This window comes from Muscardinus avellanarius (assembly GCF_963383645.1).
Source record: "Muscardinus avellanarius genome assembly, chromosome: X".
Taxonomy (NCBI): domain Eukaryota; kingdom Metazoa; phylum Chordata; class Mammalia; order Rodentia; family Gliridae; genus Muscardinus; species Muscardinus avellanarius.
This window is the reverse complement of record NC_137792.1, coordinates 53,832,532-53,851,649: the sequence shown is the minus strand read 5'-3', so window position 1 is coordinate 53,851,649 and position 19,118 is coordinate 53,832,532. Positions and strand designations below refer to the sequence as shown.

General features: G+C 37.1%; 1 protein-coding gene across 4 annotated transcripts in view; it reads right to left on the bottom strand.

Moving 5' to 3' along the window:
* Window positions 1-19,118, bottom strand: part of CD99L2 (CD99 molecule like 2) — a gene marked incomplete at both ends in the record, with an annotated part of 130,851 nt that overhangs the window by 48,965 nt on the left and 62,768 nt on the right. For all 4 annotated transcript variants that reach the window (XM_080719199.1, XM_080719200.1, XM_080719201.1 and 1 more), the window contains one exon: window positions 2,854-2,919. In XM_080719199.1, coding sequence (XP_080575325.1) covers window positions 2,854-2,919 — 66 coding nt within the window. The remainder of the gene's footprint in view (window positions 1-2,853; window positions 2,920-19,118) is intronic.

Below are 19,118 nucleotides of genomic sequence, written 5' to 3'. Positions count from 1 at the left end.
CGAATGCCCTCATTCTTACACCACACAAAAAATTATCTTCTAAGAGATTTATGGTATTTATAACACACTTGGAATATATTTTCCTATGTAAGGGTCCAGCTTCATTCTTTTGTGTGTAGATATCCAGTTGTCTCAGCACCATCTGTTGGAGAATGTTCCTTCCCCTTTGAATAGTCTTGGCATCTTTATCCAAAAATTAACTGACCATAGTTTTTTTTCCTAGATTCTCAAACCTGATCTCTACATTTATCTCTATACCCAACCACACTACTTTGATTATTAAAGGTTCTTAATTATATTTTGAAATTGGGAAGTGTGAGTCCTTTGACTTTCTCTTCTTTATCAAGATTGGTTTAACTATTCTGGGTCCCTTGGATTTCCTTACAAATTTTAGAATCAGCTTTTCCATTTCTGCAAGACAGCCAGCTAGAATTTTGGCAGGAAATGTGTTGAATCTGTTAGTTGATTTAGGCAAATATGTATTCCCTGACTCTTCCATCAAGGCCAGGCATCGGCCTTCCAATCAGGTCAAGCAAGAACAATGATGGCTAGTACTGATTCCTCGCCTTATTTTTCTAAGTACTGCACTAAGTGCTTAATACAGATAATCTCCTCTAATCTTTCCAATGATCCTAGGAAGCAGGGCTTATTATTATCCTCTTGCAACATATGAAGAAACTGAAGTGCAGAAAAATCAGGTGACTTACCCAAGGTGACAGTCAATAAGTGGCAGTACCAGGGATGGAACCCAGGGACATTCATTCTACCTCCGAGCTACAACCCCAGCCCTATTTTTTAGTCCTTTAATTTTATTTATTTATTTATTTATTTATTTATTTATTTTTGGTGGTACTGGGGGTGGAACCCAGAGGCTTTCTACTTCTGGGATATACTCCCAGACCTATTTTATATTTTATTTGGAATAGGGTCTCACTAAGTTGCTGAGAGCCTCACTAAGTAGCTGAGGCTGGCTTCGAACCTGTGCAATCCTCCCGTCTTAGCCTCCCAAGCTCAGGGATTAAAAGAGTGCGCCACCATGTCCAAACAGGGTCTTGCTGAGTTGCGAAGGGCCTCGCTAAGTAGCTGAGGCTGTACGCGAACAATAAAGAGAAAAGTTCAACAGGCCAAAATATATATTAAACAATGTTCCAACTTTCTTTAATCAGGAGAATGTATAATTAGCAATGCAATATTGTTTTGCCTATCACATTATAAAATTTTTTTGATTGGTAAAATCTAATACCATTGAGTCTGAGAAAATAGGTAGTATTATAACAACATCAATGAATGATGGCACATCCAATTTGGAATACAATTTGGCAGAATTTATTAAGACATAAAATATATGTGTACTTTGGCCTATTTTACCACACAAAGGCATAAACGATGTGGACAAGAATGTTCAATGCAGCCTTATGTGTACTTATGTAAAAGGAAACAAAAGTGTGTTCCATTAAGGAAATGTCATCATTTACATGGCTCAATCCATACCTCTGTAGTGCTGGCTCTATGAGGCAGAGATTCGTGCCTGATTTCTTATAGCTCTACCTCCCCAAGGCCTAAAACAGTCACTAATACACAGCCGACACTCACATATTTGCTGAATGTATACTTTAACATAAAACAATAAGATACATGTGTATATATGTGTGTTTGTATATGTGTATGTGTATATTTATATTATGTATTATACATATATGTACTATATAGTTCCTTATTTGGAAAAAGCATTTTGAAAAATGAAGGATCTCAAGATGATATCTCCCAGGATTATCTAGATGAGTTTTAAATCCACTAACAAGTGTCCCTATAAGAATATAAGAAAGACACAGAAAGGGGAATACTATGTGAAGACAGAGGCCTGGCATGGTGGTGCATGCCCATAATCCCAGTAGTTGGGAGGATGAATCAGGAAAATCACAGGTTTGAGGCCATCCTCAGCAACTTAGCAAGACCCTGTTTCAAATTAAAAAAGAAAAGGATACCAGGCTGGTGCACCCCTTGCAGAGCTTGGGAGGCTGAGACAAGAGGATCACAGATTCAAGGCCAGCCTCAGCAATGCAGTGAAATTCTCAGCAAGCTAGCAAGACCTTGTTTCAAAATGAAACATAAAAAGGGCTGGAGGTGTAGCATGGAGACAAAAGGCCCATAAGTTTGATCCCTGGTACCACACATACATACACACACAAAATAAAATAAAATTTTAAACATTCTGAGGGTGTAGATTGAAGGTAGAATACCCGTGGCCTCAATGTCCAGTACAGAGAGAGAATATGGAATGATGTAGCCACAGCCAAAGAAGGCCTAGCGCTACCAGCGGCTAAAAGAGGGAGGGAAGGATTCTTTCCTAGATTCTTATGAGGAAGCAGGGCCCTGCTAACACCTTGCCGCAAGACTTCTAGAACTATGAGAGGATGAACTTCGTCCTTTTAAGCCCATATACTGTGTGATATTTAGTTATGGCAACTAGAATACATTGATACAGATAGACATTTTCCTATACATGTTCAATGGAAAAAGCAAGTCATAAAATAATACACATATGACTACATGAAAAAGCCATAAACATATAATGCAAAAGTAATCTCTATCTACAGATGGATACAACAGCACATAAAACAAATTGGGATCAATTCATTACACATCTACTACTGTAGTTCTCTTTTGAGAACATTGTGAGGTTTTCTCAAGAAAGAACATTACATATTCAGAATTTCAAAAATATAATTTGTAACCATACTTAATCTGATTTGTGAAATATAGGCTACCTATTGTTTGTCTCAAGGGTATATTTTGAGTGGGTGGACCATATCAATCACTACTTTTTATTTTAATTCTTTATTTACTACTCACGCTTTACTGAAGATGTTTCTTTCAGTGCATGCTCCAGATTAAATTCATCATCAAAGCCCCCAGATCCTAAAAATAAAAAGATAATTTTGAAATCTATCTTTGCATGAGACAAAATAATACTGAAATATTATCTTGACATGGTCATTTCCCTTTAGAAAATAAAGGAATGGGAAAAGATAGACTATACAAATTGAACCAAAAAATAGTGAGAGTAGCTATATTTATATCAGATAAAGCAGACTTTAAGTCAAATACTATAAAAAGAGACAAAAAGGTCATTTTATAATGATAAAATATTAATTTATAAAGAAAGTACAATGGTTGTAATATATATGCACCAAATATAGCAAGACCTAAATACATAAAGCAAATATTAATAGATATGAAGAAAGAGACTGTAATACAATAATAGAAGACTTCAATACCCCACTTTCTTTTTTTTCTTTTTTTTGTGGTACTGGGGGTGGAACCCAGGGGCTTTTCTACCTCTGGGCTATACACTAAGACCTATTTTATACTTTATTTGGAAACAGGGTCTCTCCACATTGCTGAGAGCCTCACTAAGTAGCTGAAGCTGGCTTCGAACCTGTGCAATCCTCCTGTCTCAGGCTCCCAAGTGCGGGGATTACAAGCATGTGCCACCACGCCTGGCAATACCCCACTTTCAACCCTGGAAAAATGATCTATAATAAGAAAACATTGAGCTTAAATAGGTTTAGATAAAATGAATCTGACAAGTAGTTACAGAACATCCCATCCAATAGCAAGAGAATATATATTCTTCTCAAATGCACCTAGAACATTCTCTAGGACAGTGCATATGTTAGGTTACAAAATGGGTCCCAAAAATGTAAGAAGACTAAAATTATATCTAGTACCCTTTCTGACAACAAGGACACAGAACTAGAAATTAATAATGGGAAGAATTTTGGAGAACTTAAAAAGAGGTGAAAATTCAACAACATGATCCTGAATAATAAGTCAAAGAAGATAATAACAGAAAAAATATACTGAGACAAATGAATATAGAAAGAAGGTACCAAAATGTATAGGATGCAGCAAAAGCAGTTAGAAAAAGACCTCAGGCAAGCTAATGTCTGAAGGAAATAAGAAAAAAGGGCAAAATAAAGCCTAAACTTGGCAGAAGAATGGAAATAAAGGTCATAGTAGAAAGAGACTAGAAAAAACAATAGAAAATATCAATGAAGATAAGTATTTTTTGTGAGCTTAAGCAATTTTTATTATTACAAAGGTAGAAGAGATAGACCATCAAAGCACTACATCAAAAGGAGACATAGTAGAGTGCCTTGAAAATAAGACACTCTAAGTATTGTTTTTTGAAAAGATAAAAATGAACAAATTTTTAACTAGACTAACAAAAATGTCAAAAGACGCAAATAAAATCAGAGGAGACAAACTGGGCGTGGTGACACACACTTGTAATCCTAGCATTTGGGAAGCTGAGAAAGGAGGACATTGGTTTGGAGACAGCCTCAGCTACTTAGTGAGGCCCTTTCCAACTCAGTGAAGCCCTGTTTCAAAACAAAGAATCAAAAATAGGGCTGGAATGTAGCTTGGAGATGGAATGCTCCTGGGTTCCATCCCCAGTTCGGAAAAAAAAAATCAGAGGAGACATTACAACCAATACCTCAGAAATACCAGGGATCATAAAGGACCACTATATACCAATATGTACCAAAATACTGTGAAATAAAGGAGATGGAAGAACTTCTAGAAACATGCAAACTACTTAGACTAAGTCAGGAAGAAATAAAATATTCAAATATCAGCAACACCATAAGTAAACAAGTTGTCCTCATGGGAGACCACCAGCATAGCCTCAGGGACTCAAGCAGCAATCAATAGACTTTCAGGGTCTGAGACTTTGAGGTTCATCCTGGTGAAGGTTAGGGTGGAGTCTGCTCTTGGACACAGCAGAAGCATGGAACAGCAAACATCCCCCAGGGCCAATCAGGGAGAAAGACCTACAGTCCCCACGGTGCAGAGCCCTAGTAAGGCCTCTGAAGATCACCACAGACCACCCAATTGTGGGGACCAGGGAAAAGTCAAACCAACCCAGCCCTAGCTATGAAAAACGCAGACTCCTATATATAACTGGGTCTGGTTTCAGCAAATCTGCCTCCTACACAGGTGGAGAGAGACATAGGCTCACAGTCTGTGGAAAGCATGGAGACCTGCACTTAACATTAGATCCAGGAATGAAAGGAGTACAAATAGAAAAAGAAGAACTAAAACTATCCCTATTTGAAGATGACATGACACTATACTTAGAAAACCCAGCAAGAACTGATCAACAAATTCAGCAAAGTGTCTAGATATAAAATCAATCTTAAAAAATCAAAAGCTTTCTATAAAAGCCAACTATAAATCCACTAAAAATGAAATCCATAAAACACTTCCACTCAGGATATCCCACAAAAAATACATAAAAATAAACCTAACCAAGGAGGTAAAAGACCTCTACAAAGAAAGTTATAAAATATTGAAAAAAAGAAATCGAAGAATATCTTAGGAGATGAAAAAAATCTTCTGTGCTCTTGGATAGGTAGAATAAACATCATCAAAATGGCCATTCTTCCAAAAGTGATCTAGAGATTCAATGCGATACCCATTAAATTACCAAGGTCTTTCTTCACAGACATAAAAAAAATTAGGCCTTAAATTAATTTGGAACAACAACAAAAAAAAACCCATAATAGCCAAAGTAGTTCTCAGCAACAAGAGCCATGTGGGAGGTATCACAATGTCTGACTTCAAACTATACTACAAAGCCATAGTAATAAAAACATCATGGGGACTTCCGGGAAGATGGAAACCTTGTCAAAAATAACTTGACAATATAGGGAAGAATTTAGCTCTAGGCTTTTATTTAACTCCAATGGTTTATATATCTGCCTTCAGAATAGTACTACACTGTTTCAATTATTGTAGCTTTATATGGTTTGAAATCAGAAAATATATATCTTCTAGCTTTGTTCTTTTTCAAGATCGTTTTGGGTACCTAGAGTCCATATTCCACATTAGGATAGATTTTTTTCTGAAAAATAAATATATAAATATATGATAGTTTCACCTAAAAAATAGAAAAAAATATTCTCTGGTAAGAAAGAAAGCAAAAAGAAATATTGAAATGTTATCTTTAAGTCATCAAAAGCTTGGTATCAGACAAATGAAACTGTTATTTGAGATTATCATTTTTAATTTTAGATAAATTGCCATAATACTAGATGTCAACTACTAAGCCAAGCATGGGAGGGAGGGATAGGGAGAGAATGGGGTGGGGATTGGGTGGGGGCTGACTGGGAAAAGTGTACATGTATGTCTACAAAAGTATGTATCCTACTATGATGTATGAATACAGTGCACCAATAAAAAAAATAAAGCAAAAGATATGTAAAAAAAAAACATCATGGTACTGGCACAAAAACAGACACATAGCCCAGTGAAGTAGAAAAGAAGACTCAGAAAAAAATGCACACACTTATAACCAATTGATTTTTGACAAAGGAGCCAAAAATGTACACAGGAAAAAAGCCTCTTCAACAAATGGTGCTGGAAAAACTCATTGACTATATGCAGAAAAATGGAAAAAAAAAATCCTACTTTTACACCCTGTAGAAGAGTCAATTCAAGACGGATCAGAAACTTAGAAAACAGACCAAAGACCTTGCAGTTCCTTGAAAAGGGCATAGGTCTAACACTTCAACACATAGGCACAGGTAAAAACTTTCTCATCAAGATCCCATAGACACAATAAGTTAAAAGGATGATCAATATGTGAGATTACATTAAACTGAAGAGCTTCTGTACAGCAAACTATCAAGAACCTGAACAGTAAGCTGAAATAAAGGAAGAAAATTTTTGCCAAGTATTCCTCTGATAGAGGACTAATATCCAGAATATACAAAGAATTCAAGAAACTCAACATTAAGTAAACAAATAACCCAATCAAAAAATTGGCACATGAACTAAAAAGTTTACAAAAGCGGAAATTTAAATTGTCAATAAATGTATAAAAATATCATTAGCAATCAGAGATACAATTCAAAACTACCCTGAGATTTTAATTAACTCCAATTAGAATGTCAATCATTCAAAACACAAACAACAACAAATGCTGATGAGGATGTGGAGAAGTGGGAACTCTAATACACTGTTGGTGGGACTACAAATTAGTGCAACCACTTTGGAAAACAGTATAGAGGGTTCTCAGAAGAATGGGAACAAACCGACCATATGATCCAGCAATATTGCTTCCAGGTATCTACTTAAAAGAATGGAAACCAAACTACCAAACTAATGCATGCACATTTATGTTCATAGCCCCACAATTCACAATTATCAAACCATGTAACCAGCCAACATGTCCACCAACAGATGAATGGATTAAAAAACTATGGGATATGTACACAATGGAATTTTACTCAGCCATAAAGAAGAATGAAATTACCTCATTTGCAGGAAAATAAATGGAACTGGAGAACATTATGCTCAATGAGATAAGTCAGTCAGAAAAAGTAAAAAATTGAATGCTCTACCTAATATGCAGAAGCTAGGGAGAAAATGTGTCAGAGAAAGTACTCTAGACAACGAAGGAGAAACCATAGATGAGCAAATAAGTTGACTCTCATTGAGGAGGATGGGGAGAGAAAATTCCATAATGTACACGATGTATATTCACAATCATACCAAAGTCAATCCCTAAGCCAGACATGAGAAGGAGGGAGGGGGAAGGAATGGGATGGGAATTAGGGAAGGGCTAAATGAGTGATGTGTGCATGTATGCCTCTACCATCTTGTATCTCATTAAGATGTATGACTACAATGCACCAATTTTTAAAAAAAGCTTCTCATTAAAGAAAAGCCAAGGACCAAATAGCTTCAACAAATATTTTAAGAACCATCCTTCTCAACCTCTTCCAAAAAATGAAGATGTGGGGCTATTTCCAAACTCATTTTATGATGCTATTATCATCCTCATATCAAAGTCAGACAAAGACAGCCAAAGAAATCTATAGGCCAATATATCAGATGAACATAAATGCAAAAATCTTCAACGAAATATTAGTAAACAGCTGGACATGGTGGAACATGCCTCTAATCCCAGTACTTGTTGAGACGGAAGACTCACAGGTTTGAAGCCAGCATCAGCATCTTATCTACAATCTGTTTCAGAACAAAAAATAAAAAGGGTGGGGAGTGTGGCTCAGAGGTAGAATTCCCCTGAGTTCAATCACCCCAAATATGTGTGTGCACACTAGATAGAAATCAATAATGCATTAAAATATCATTCAATATTACTGACCCAGCCTTATCCTTTGAATACAAGTACCAAAAATAAATCAATAAATGTGAAGAACATCCTAACAAAAAATGAAGAACAAAACCACATTGCCTAAATGAATGCAGAAAAAGAACTTGAGAAGATATCACATGCATTCATGTTGATAATTCTCAGAATATAGGTATAGAAGGAATGCATCTTTTGCCAGACATTGTAGTGCACACTTGAAATCCCAGTAGTTGGGAGGCTGAGACAAGAGGATTGTAGATTCGAGGACAGCCTCAGCAAGTAGTGAGACTCTCATCAACCTAGTGAGACCCTCTTTTAAAATAAAATAGGGTTAGGAGTGTAGCTCAGAGGTAGAATGTCCCTGAGTTCAGTTCCCATTACCAAAAAAAAGATGGAATGCATCTCAACACAATAAATGCCATATATGACAAGCCTATATCATATGCAATAGTAAAAAGCTGAGATTTTTCCTCTAAGATCAGGAACAAGACAAGGATATGCACTCTGGTTGCTTCTATCCAATATAGTAGTGGAAATCCTAAAAAGAGCAGTTATGCAAGAAGACGAAATAAAAGACATCCATATAGGAAAACAAGATGAACTGCCTCTATTGATGACATGATGTTATGTATGGGAGCCCCTTGAAATCACCAAAAAATTAGAATGGATAAAGTCAGTAACATTACAGGTTACAAATAAATATCCAAAACCAGTGGTATTTATTTTTTCTTTTTCATGTTTGTTTTGTTTTTGGTACTGAGGATGGCACTATATCACCAAGCTAACTCCTCAGCCTTTTTTATTTTGAAACAGGGTCTCACTAGGTTGTTGCAAATCTCACTAAATTGCTGAGGTTGGCCTTCAACCTGCAACTCTTCAGTTTCAGCCACCCAGGTACTGGGATTATAGGTATGAGCCATCCCACTTAGTTTAATCAGGGAATCAGAGACATTTTTATACACCAAAGGCAAATTATTTTTAAAAATTAAGGAAATAAAATAATCCCATTTATAATATAATAAAAATACTTAGGAGGCTAGGTCCAGTGGCAAACACTTATAATCACAGGAGGTTGAGACAAACTAGCAAGACGTTATTTCAAAACAAAAAAATTGAAAAGGTCTGGGGGTGTAACTCAAAGGTAAGATACTCTTGGGTTCATTCTTCAGTAATGAGAGTACTTGGAACCCTGAGACATGAGGATCACAGGTTTAAGGACAGCCTCAGCAACTTAGCAAGGCCCTCTGCAATTAGTGAGACCCTGATTCAAAATTAAATATATATATATATATATATATATATATATATATATATATATATATGTCTGGGAGTGTAGCTGAGAGGTAGAACACCCCTGGGTTCAATCCCCAGTACCACAAAATATCAACTCAAAATGGATTTTAAATTCATTTACATGAAGAACTGAAACTGTAGAGCTACTAAAAGAAAACACATGGGGAAAGACACTGGTCTAGGCAATGGCTGGTTTATTTTTGTTGTTGTTGTTGTTGTTGTTGTTGTTTTCTTTTGACAGGAATTCAGAGCACAGGCAGTGAAAACAAAAATAAGGGCTAGGGTAGATCTTAGTAGTAGAATGCTTACACAGCATGTGTGAGGCCCTGGGTTCCATCAGCGACACCATGCAGCAAAACAGAGAAAGCCAAAGCAAAAATAGACAGATGGGATTGCATCAAACTAAAAAAAAATCCTTCTGCACAGCAAAGAAAATAATCAACAGAATGAAGAGACAACCCATGGGTTAGGGAAAAAATATTTGCAAACCCTACATCTGAAAATGGCTAATATCCAAAATATGCAAAGAACTCAAACTGTACAATATCAGAGAACACAAATAACTCAATTGAAAACCCAATTAAAAATGTTCAAAAGGCTTGAGCAGACATTTCTCAAAAGAAGTCATATGTATAACAAATAAATGAAAAAATGTTCAACATCTCTAATCTTCAGGAAATTTTGAATTAAGATCACAATGAGACCTCATACCTGGTGAAGGGCTATTATCAAAAAGGTGAATAACAAGTCTTGGTAAGGATATAGATGAAAGAGAACACTTGTATGTTATTGGTAAGAATGTAAATTAGTACAGTCATTATGGAAAAGAATATGAAGATACCAAAAAACTTAAAAATAGAATTAGTGCATGATCCATAAATATCATTTCTAGATAATAAATTCAAAGGAATAGAAATCAGTATGTCAGACATCTGCACTCCCACATTCACTGTAGCATTATTCACAATAGCCAAGATACAAAAGTTATCATTCTAAGTGTCCATCGATAGATTAAGAGATAAGGAAAGTGTGATATATCAACCTGGGGATATAACTCAGTGGTAGAGCACTTGTTCAGCATGTGTGAGGTCGTAGGTCCAAACCCTAGCACAAAAATGTGGTATATATGCATGATAAAATATCATATAGCCTTTTTATACTTTTATTTATGCATTGTAATTACTTGTCACAGTGACGTTCAAAGTCATACAAATAAACCTGCACACAAGTCTTTGTATGTTTCTTTTCAGGTCCTACCTCTCCCCAGGCATAATAGTGAGACTGGCAGTGATACTTTCATACATGATCACAGCATAATTTGAATTTTTTCTTTCACCAGTTCTTCCTTTTTTCCTCCCCTCTTCCCTCCCCCATCCCCTTCCAAAATTCTACTGGTCTTTCTCTTCAATTATCTAAAATCCCCTTTGTTCCCTATTTTTTTTCTAGCTTTCACATATAAGGAAAAAAACAATTGACTCTTAAATTTTTGAGACTAGCTAATCTCACTCAACACATTCTCTAATTTTATCTATTTTCCTGCAAATAACGTAATTTTGTTCTACTGTATAGCTGAATAAAATCCCATTGTATATATGTATGTGTGTATATATACCACATTTTAATTATCCATTCATCTATTCACAGATACCTAAGTTGGTTCCAAATTGGGGCTATTATAAACTGTGCTGCTATAAACATGGATGTGCACATATCACTATTGTTTTCCAAATTTAATTCTTCTGGATAGATATCAGGTAGTGGTATAGTTGGGTCATGGTAAAGAATTAGAGCTCATGGTAAATATTTCAAGCTGGGGGTATAGCTTGGAGGTAGAATGCCCCTAAGCTGAATCTCTAGTACCACTGAGAGTGATGGGGGGAAAGATGTTGATCTCAGTACATAGAGATTCTGTTAAACTGAAGGAATAAGTTTTGGTGCACTGCTTGGTGACAATGTATGAATACATCTTAAAATTGCTAAAATGATATATCTTAAATTTTCTCAACACAAAAAATAAGTTGGTGAGATGGTAGACATGTTAATTAATTTTAGTGAATCTTTCAACAATGTATAAATGGATCAAAACATCACATTGTACCCCATAAATATATACAATTATTATTCATCAATTAAATTAAGTTGTAGCTAAGGGTGTGGCTCAGTGGGAGAGCATGTGCTTAGCATGTGAGAGTCCCTGGGTTCAATCCCCTACATCATGCAGATAAATAAGCAAATAAAAAATTAAATGTTTTTTCAATTCATCTATGCATGAAACAAAATCATACTGAAATACTGTGTTTAAATGGTCAGTTCCCTCTAGATGAAGAAGGAGATACTATAGATAAGCAAATAAGGCAACATAACTGAGAGGTTGGGAGGGAGGAAGGGGGAAATTCTCTAATGTTTATGATGTACATTACAAACACACCAAAGTCAGTCACTAAGCCAAACATGAGAAAGAGGGAGGGGAAGGGAATGGGGTGGGAAAATTGGGTGATGTGTGCATGTATGCCTCCACCATCTTGTACTCCACTAAGATGTAAGACTACAATGCACCAATAAAAAATTTAAAAATAAATAAGTGGTCAGTTCCCTTCAGAAAGTGCCATGAAGGTTACACCACAAACAACTTACCCAAACCAAAAAGTGTATACAATTAGAATAAATAGTCTTCTGTCCATGGCAAGGTTGAAGGCTCAGCTCTTTGGAACATGAAGTACAATCTCAAAGAAAATCATCTCCATAGCACGACTTTTGTAAGAGGAGGTGTCAGAGCCCACATTTCTACTGATGATAAGCTAAATGTTTTCAGCTCACCCCAGGTCTTATGAGGGTGATCTGCATTTTGTCAGTGTAGGGTACTTCCACCCATCCTAGGTCCCAAGACCCTCATCTAGACTAGCAGGTTTGGCTAATCACACATAACTGAAAAGGCTCCAGAAAAAAATATTTCCACAAGGGAATCTGTGCTCACATGTAGACTCATCTGCCCAATGCTGTGTCTTGCTGGCTTGACAGCTACTGTTCCCTCTAGAGGGGATACAGCATAGCAGTGCTCAAGCAAACAAATATGCATGTATAGTAGAATTGATCAAATAAGTAAATGGACAGTGGATGCTAAAAGCCAGGATTTTTATTGTTAGAGAGAGGGGGAGGCTACAGATAAGAGGAGAATGCTAGAATGATCCACACTGATTATAGAATTAGAGTTGGAGACCTCAGTATGAAATATGTTTACCTTTATAAGTTTACAGATAACCATCTATAGAAATATTTGTACACATTCATATATACATGAGTTATGGTATACACATATAGATTCCTTTGCTCTGTCCACTGAGTGGGCCCCAAAGCAATTTTTCTTTTTACTTTCTTCTCTCTCTCTCTCTCTCTCTCTCTCTCTCTCTCTCTCTCTCTCTCTCTCTCTCTCTCTCCCCTCTCTCTCCCTCTCCCTCTCTCTCCCTCTCTTTTGGTATGTGTGAGTGTATGTATTATCACTAAGGATTGACCTAGGAGTATTCTACTACTAATTATGGCCTAAGCCCTATTTTTTTAATTTTGAAATAAGGTTTTTTTAAATTGCTGAGAGATTTACTACTTCCTTATCCTGCCCTTGAACCTGAGATCTTCCCTTGTCGCAGCCTCCCACGTACTGGGATTACAAGTATATACCACTACACCCAGCTATATCTCAGGGGCATTCGATCTCCAAGCTACACCCCCTGCCCTATTATTTATCCTTTATTTTGAGACAGGGTCTCTCTGAGTTGCAGAGGGCCTCACTAAGTAACTGAGGCTGTCCGCGAACCGCAATCCTCCAGCGTCAGCTTCCCAAAGGCTGAGAATACAAGCGTGCACTACCGCACCCAGCTTATATCTCAATTTCTAATACCCTTTTCTAATAAAAGGAAAAATGAATTCCTTGGAGAAATGGCTTATTTTAGGACCATGTCAAGAGCTTGAAACATTATCTAGTGCCAGAAAGTAAGAAAACACTTATTAAAAACCACCTTGATGAAAACATATGAAAGGGACACTAAAGACAAGTGAAACTGCTCCTGGTGGCTAATACTGGAAAAATCAGAACAACCAAATTAAGTAGTCTTGGGTCATAACCCAAAGTGTGAAATAAATATCTATAATTTCCATACCAATATAAATAAATGATTATAATTACAGTGCACCAATAAAATCATGATAAATAAGCAATTGAATGAGTACATAACAAGAACAGATATCTCATGCAGAAGAATTGAAATTAATTTAGGTAGACAGTTCTCCCTCACGAAGGTGGAATATAATCCCACACACACAAGTATTGGTTTCACATAGTGACTTCCTTCCAAAGAGAACAGTATGGGGAAAGGAAGTAATTTTACTCTTTACAGTGAAGAAACGTTACAAACAATGCCTCACACAGGTGATCAAGGTCAACATCAACAGTGATGGGTCATGGTGACAGGACAGACCCTTCATATGGTATATGATGAAAGTGGCACTTTACCTCTAGGGTCTTCCTCCCCAAACCCATATTCCCAGTGTAATCATGAGAAAAACACCAGAGAGATCCAAACTGGGGGCTATTCTCAAAATATCTGACTGGTCCCCTCCTCCAAAATGTTATGATTTTCAAAAGCAAAGAACGTCTGAGAAATTAGCACCACTTGAGGAGCCTAAGGACCAAATAACTGAAAGTCTGAAAAAACAATGGATTTTAGTTAATAACAGGATATCAGCCAGGCATGGTGGCACCTGCCTATAATCCCAGTACTTAAAAGGCGGAGACAGGAGGATCAAAGGTTCAAGGCCAGCCTCAGCAATTTAGTGAGATCCTGTTGCAAAATAAATAAAACAAGATAGGGAGATAGGGCTAAAGGTACAGCTTACAAGTAGGTTTAATTCCTAACAACACACACGCACACACAGACATACACACAATAGTAGGGTATTGATAATGGTTCTTTAATCATGACAAATGTACTATGTTAATGTTAAGTGCTACTAACAGAGAAAACTAGGTGTTCATCATCTGAAAATCCTCTGTAGTTTTTGCAATTTTTCTGCAAATCTGTTATAAAAATAAAGTTTAGCTGGTCATGGTGGCACAGGCTTGTAATTCCAGTACTTGAGAGGCTGAGACAGGAGGATAACAGTTTGCAAAGAGCCTCAGCTACTTAGTGAGGCACTTTGCAACTAAGTAAGACTGTTTCAAAATAAATAATATGGAGGAATTCCGGGAAAATGGCGACCGAGAAAAGCGGGGATTAAGAGCCCCGCTAACAACCAATCTCTATTACCACAAAATCAGCGCCTTTCATAGCCAGAAAACACCATCACCAGAGAAACAAAAAAATCACCAGCCCCAGAGAGGAGGGGGTCTCATAACAGAGCTCAGAGCCACAGAGGAGATATGACGGCCTCACAGCCGAGGACGCAGCAGCAGTGCCTTACTGCCAGCGGCAGCAGCGAGCTCAACAGCCCACCAGGCTCCAGAGAGGATCGGCAGACAACGAGCCGAGGTGAGCCACTGCGGAACAGGCAGATTTTTTGGCACAGGGAGCATCAGCACACCCTGCAGGGACTCAGAGCAAAGCTCAAAATCAGAGAAGAAATACGACAGCCTCATGGCCGAGGGCGTGGCAGCGGCGCCATATTGCAACCAGCAGCAGCAGCAGCGAATTCACCGAGTCCACGACAGCTCCATCTGCGTATTCAACAACAGTGAGTCAAATTGCGGGCCCCAGAGGAGAAATCCCAGTACTGACTCCCAGGGACTTGACCCAGTGGGGGAGTGGCGGTAGCAGAGATATCACACCATAGGAGAACGCGCAACCTGGCACCCCCAATAGACTAAAGCAGCCTCTATTGACACCCTGGGTCTGAGACTTTGCGATACAACCCAGTAAAGGAGTAGTGGTGACTGAGATACCACAGACTCGAGATCCAGAGCACCTTAAGTGAAGTCATAGTGACACAAGGGAAGAAACCAGAGAAGGCACAAACTCCCGAAGTCATGGGAAAGAGGAATAACAATGTAGCAATGAATGCCCACAATCCCACAACATCAGAACCCGATAAAACAGAAAATCAGAGATTTCTAGAAGATCAAATCAGGAAAATAACTGTAGAAATAATAGAGGTGTTTCGAAAACAATTCAGAGAGAGCCAAAAAGAGATGAAGGATGCAATTAATGAAGTAAAGTCCTCAATTCAAAGCACAAACAACTGATTAGACCACATGGAGAATAAAATCTCGCTCTTAGAAGATGAGCAATCCAAAAATGAACGCATAGTTTCTAATCTAGAAAAAAATATCCGACAGCAGGAATCTGACATTGAAGAAATATGGGCCCATTTTAAGAGAGCTAACCTAAGAAAAATTGGAATAGAGGAGGGAAAAGAAAGTGAAACCAAAGGGATCAACAATCTCTTCAAGGAAGTAATAGCAGAAAATTTTCCAAACATAGAGCAAGAGGTTGATACACAGGTCCAGGAAACTTAGAGAACTCCCTTTAGACAGGATCGGAGAAGAGGATCCCCACGCCACATAATTGTCAAAATGACCAATGTGGAAGCCAAGCAGAGAATCTTAAAGGCAACAAAAGCAAAGGGCCAAGTGACATTCAGAGGCAAACCAATTAGAATCACTCCAGACTTCCAAAACCAAATCATGAGAGCCAGAAGGGCTTGGAGTAACATATTCCAAACTCTGAAAGAAAACAACTTCTAGCCAAAAATTTCCTACCCAACAAAACTTTCTATCAAATTAGATGGAGAAATAAGAAGCTTCCATGACAAACAGAAACTGAAGGAATTTATGTCTTCAAAACCAGCGCTAGAGAAAATACTCAAAGAGATTAACTACAAAGAAGAAATAGGTAACACACACCAGAACCAGAGAAACAAGGTTCTCCATCCAACAGTCAACAAAGATTGGTTATCTGTGGAGATTCATTATTTATGTTAGTCTTATACCTATCTCTAAATTGTATTGTTTGCTTTGATTGTTGTTAATTTTTAGGATTTCTAGTTGGAATATTAATATACCTTCAGATATAGCATTTGGAAATATTTTATGCCATTCTATCAGTAACTTTTAACTCTGTTTACATTGTCTTTGGATATACAATATTTTTTTATTTTTTAGGGAGTTTGTATACTCTTCTGTTGCCTGTGCCATTGAAATCATATCCAAGAAATCACTGCCAATTTCAATGTTGTGAGGTTTTATGAGACCCAGATTTTCTTCTAATAGTTTATAGTATTAAGATTTATATTTAGGTCTTTTATCTATTTTGAGTTAATATTTGTATATGGGATTAGGTAAGGGTCCAATTTTATTCTTTTTCATGTAATTATTATTTTTCAACAATATTTAGTTAAAAGATTATTATTTACCCTACCAAATGTTCATAGAAACCTTATAAAAAATAACTTGACAATATATGGAAGAATGTATCTCTAGGCTTTTATTTAACTCCAATGGTTTATATATCTGCCTTTAGAATAGTACTACACTGTTTCAATTATTGTAGCTTTATATGGTTTGAAATCAGAAAATATATATATCTTCTAGCTTTGTTCTTTTTCGAGATCGTTTTGGGTATCTAGAGTCCATATTACATATTAGGATAGTTTTTTTCCTCAAAAATAAATATATAAATATATGATAGTTTCACCTAAAAAAAAGAAAAACAATATTCTCTGGTAAGAAAGAAAGCAAAAAAATATTAAAATGTTATCTTTAAGTTATCAAAAGCTTGGTATCAGACAAATGAAACTCTTATGTGAGATTATCATTTTTAATTTTGGATAAATTGCTATAATACTAGATGTCAACCACTAAGCCAAGCATGGGAAGGAGGGATGGGGAGGGAATGGGGTGGGGATCTAGTGGGGGCTGACTGGGCGATGTGTGCATGTATGTCTACAAAAGTTTTTTGTATCCCACTATGATGTATGAATACAGTGCACCAATAAAAAATTAAAAAAAATAAATAATATAAAATAGGGCTGGAGATATAGCTCTGAAGGGCATAAATAAATAAATAAATAAAGTTTACTTTAAAAGCATTTTCTGTTTGAAAAAATTAAGAGTAGCCAGGAGTGGTGGCAAACACTTGTAATCCCCGCACTTGGTAGGCAGAGGCAGGAGGATGACCTAAGTTGTAAATTGCCTAAGTTGCCAAGGGTGGGATAAAATATTTCCAAATGCTATATCTGAAGGTATATTAATATTCCAACTAGAAATCCTAAAAATTAACAACAATAAAAGCAAACAATACAATTTAGAGATAGGTATAAGACTAACATAAATAATGAATCTCCACAGATAACCAATCTTAGTTGTCTGTTGGATGGAAAATCTTGTTTCTCTGGTTCTGGTGTGTGTTACCTATTTCTTCTTTGTAGTTAATCTCTTTGAGTATTTTCTCTAGCGCTGGTTTTGAAGACATAAATTCCTTCAGTTTCTGTTTGCCATGGAAGCTTCTTATTTCTCCATCTAATTTGATAGAAAGTTTTGCTGGGTAGAAAATTTTTGGCTGGAAGTTGTTTTCTTTCAGAGTTTGGAGTATGTTACTCCAAGCCCTTCTGGCTCTCATGATTTGGTTTGGGAAGTCTGGAGTGATTCTAAATGGTTTGCCTCTGAATGTCACTTGGCCCTTTGTTTTTGTTGCCTTTAAGATTCTCTGCTTGGCTTCCACATTGGTCATTTTGACAATTATGTGGCGTGGGGATCCTCTTCTCCGATCCTATTTAAAGGGAGTTCTCTAAGTTTCCTGGACCTGTGTATCAACCTCTTACTCTATGTTTGGAAAATTTTCTGCTATTACTTCCTTGAAGAGATTGTTGATCCCTTTGGTTTCACTATCTTTTCCCTCCTCTATTCCAATTTTTCTTAGGTTAGCTCTCTTAAAATGGGCCCATATTTCTTCAATGTCAGATTCCTGCTGTTGGATATTTTTTTCTAAATTAGAAACTATGCGTTCATTTTTGGAATGATCATCTTCTAAGAGCGAGATTCTGTTCTCCATGTGGTCTAATCGGTTGTTTGTGCTTTGAATTGAGGCCTTTACTTCATTAATTGCATCCTTTATCTCTTTTTGGCTCTCTCTGAGTTCTTTTCGAAGCACCTCTATTATTTCTACAGTTATTTTCCTGATTTGATCTTCTAGTAATCTCTGATTTTCTGTTTTATCGGGTTCTGATGTTGTGGGGTTGTGGGCATTCATTGCTCCAGTATTATTCCTCTTTCCCATGATTGGGCATTCATTGCTCCATTGTTATTCCTCTTTCCCATGATTTCGGAAGTTTGTGGGTTCTTCCCTGTGTCACTACGGCTTCACTTAAGGTGCTCTGGATCTTGAGTCAGTAGTATCTCAGTCACCACTACTCCTTTACTGGGTTGTATCACAGAGTCTCCGACCCAGGGAGTCGATAGAGGCTGCTTTAAACTATGGGGGGTGCCAGGTTGCATGTTCTCCTATGGTGTGATATCTCTGCCACCGCCACTCCCCCACTGGGTCAAGTCCCAGGGAGTACAGTACTGGGATTTCTCCTCTGGGGCCCGCAATTTGACTCACTATTCTTGAGTACGCAGATGTAGCTGTACTGGACTCGGTGAATTCACTGCTGCTGCCGCCAGTGGCAATATGGC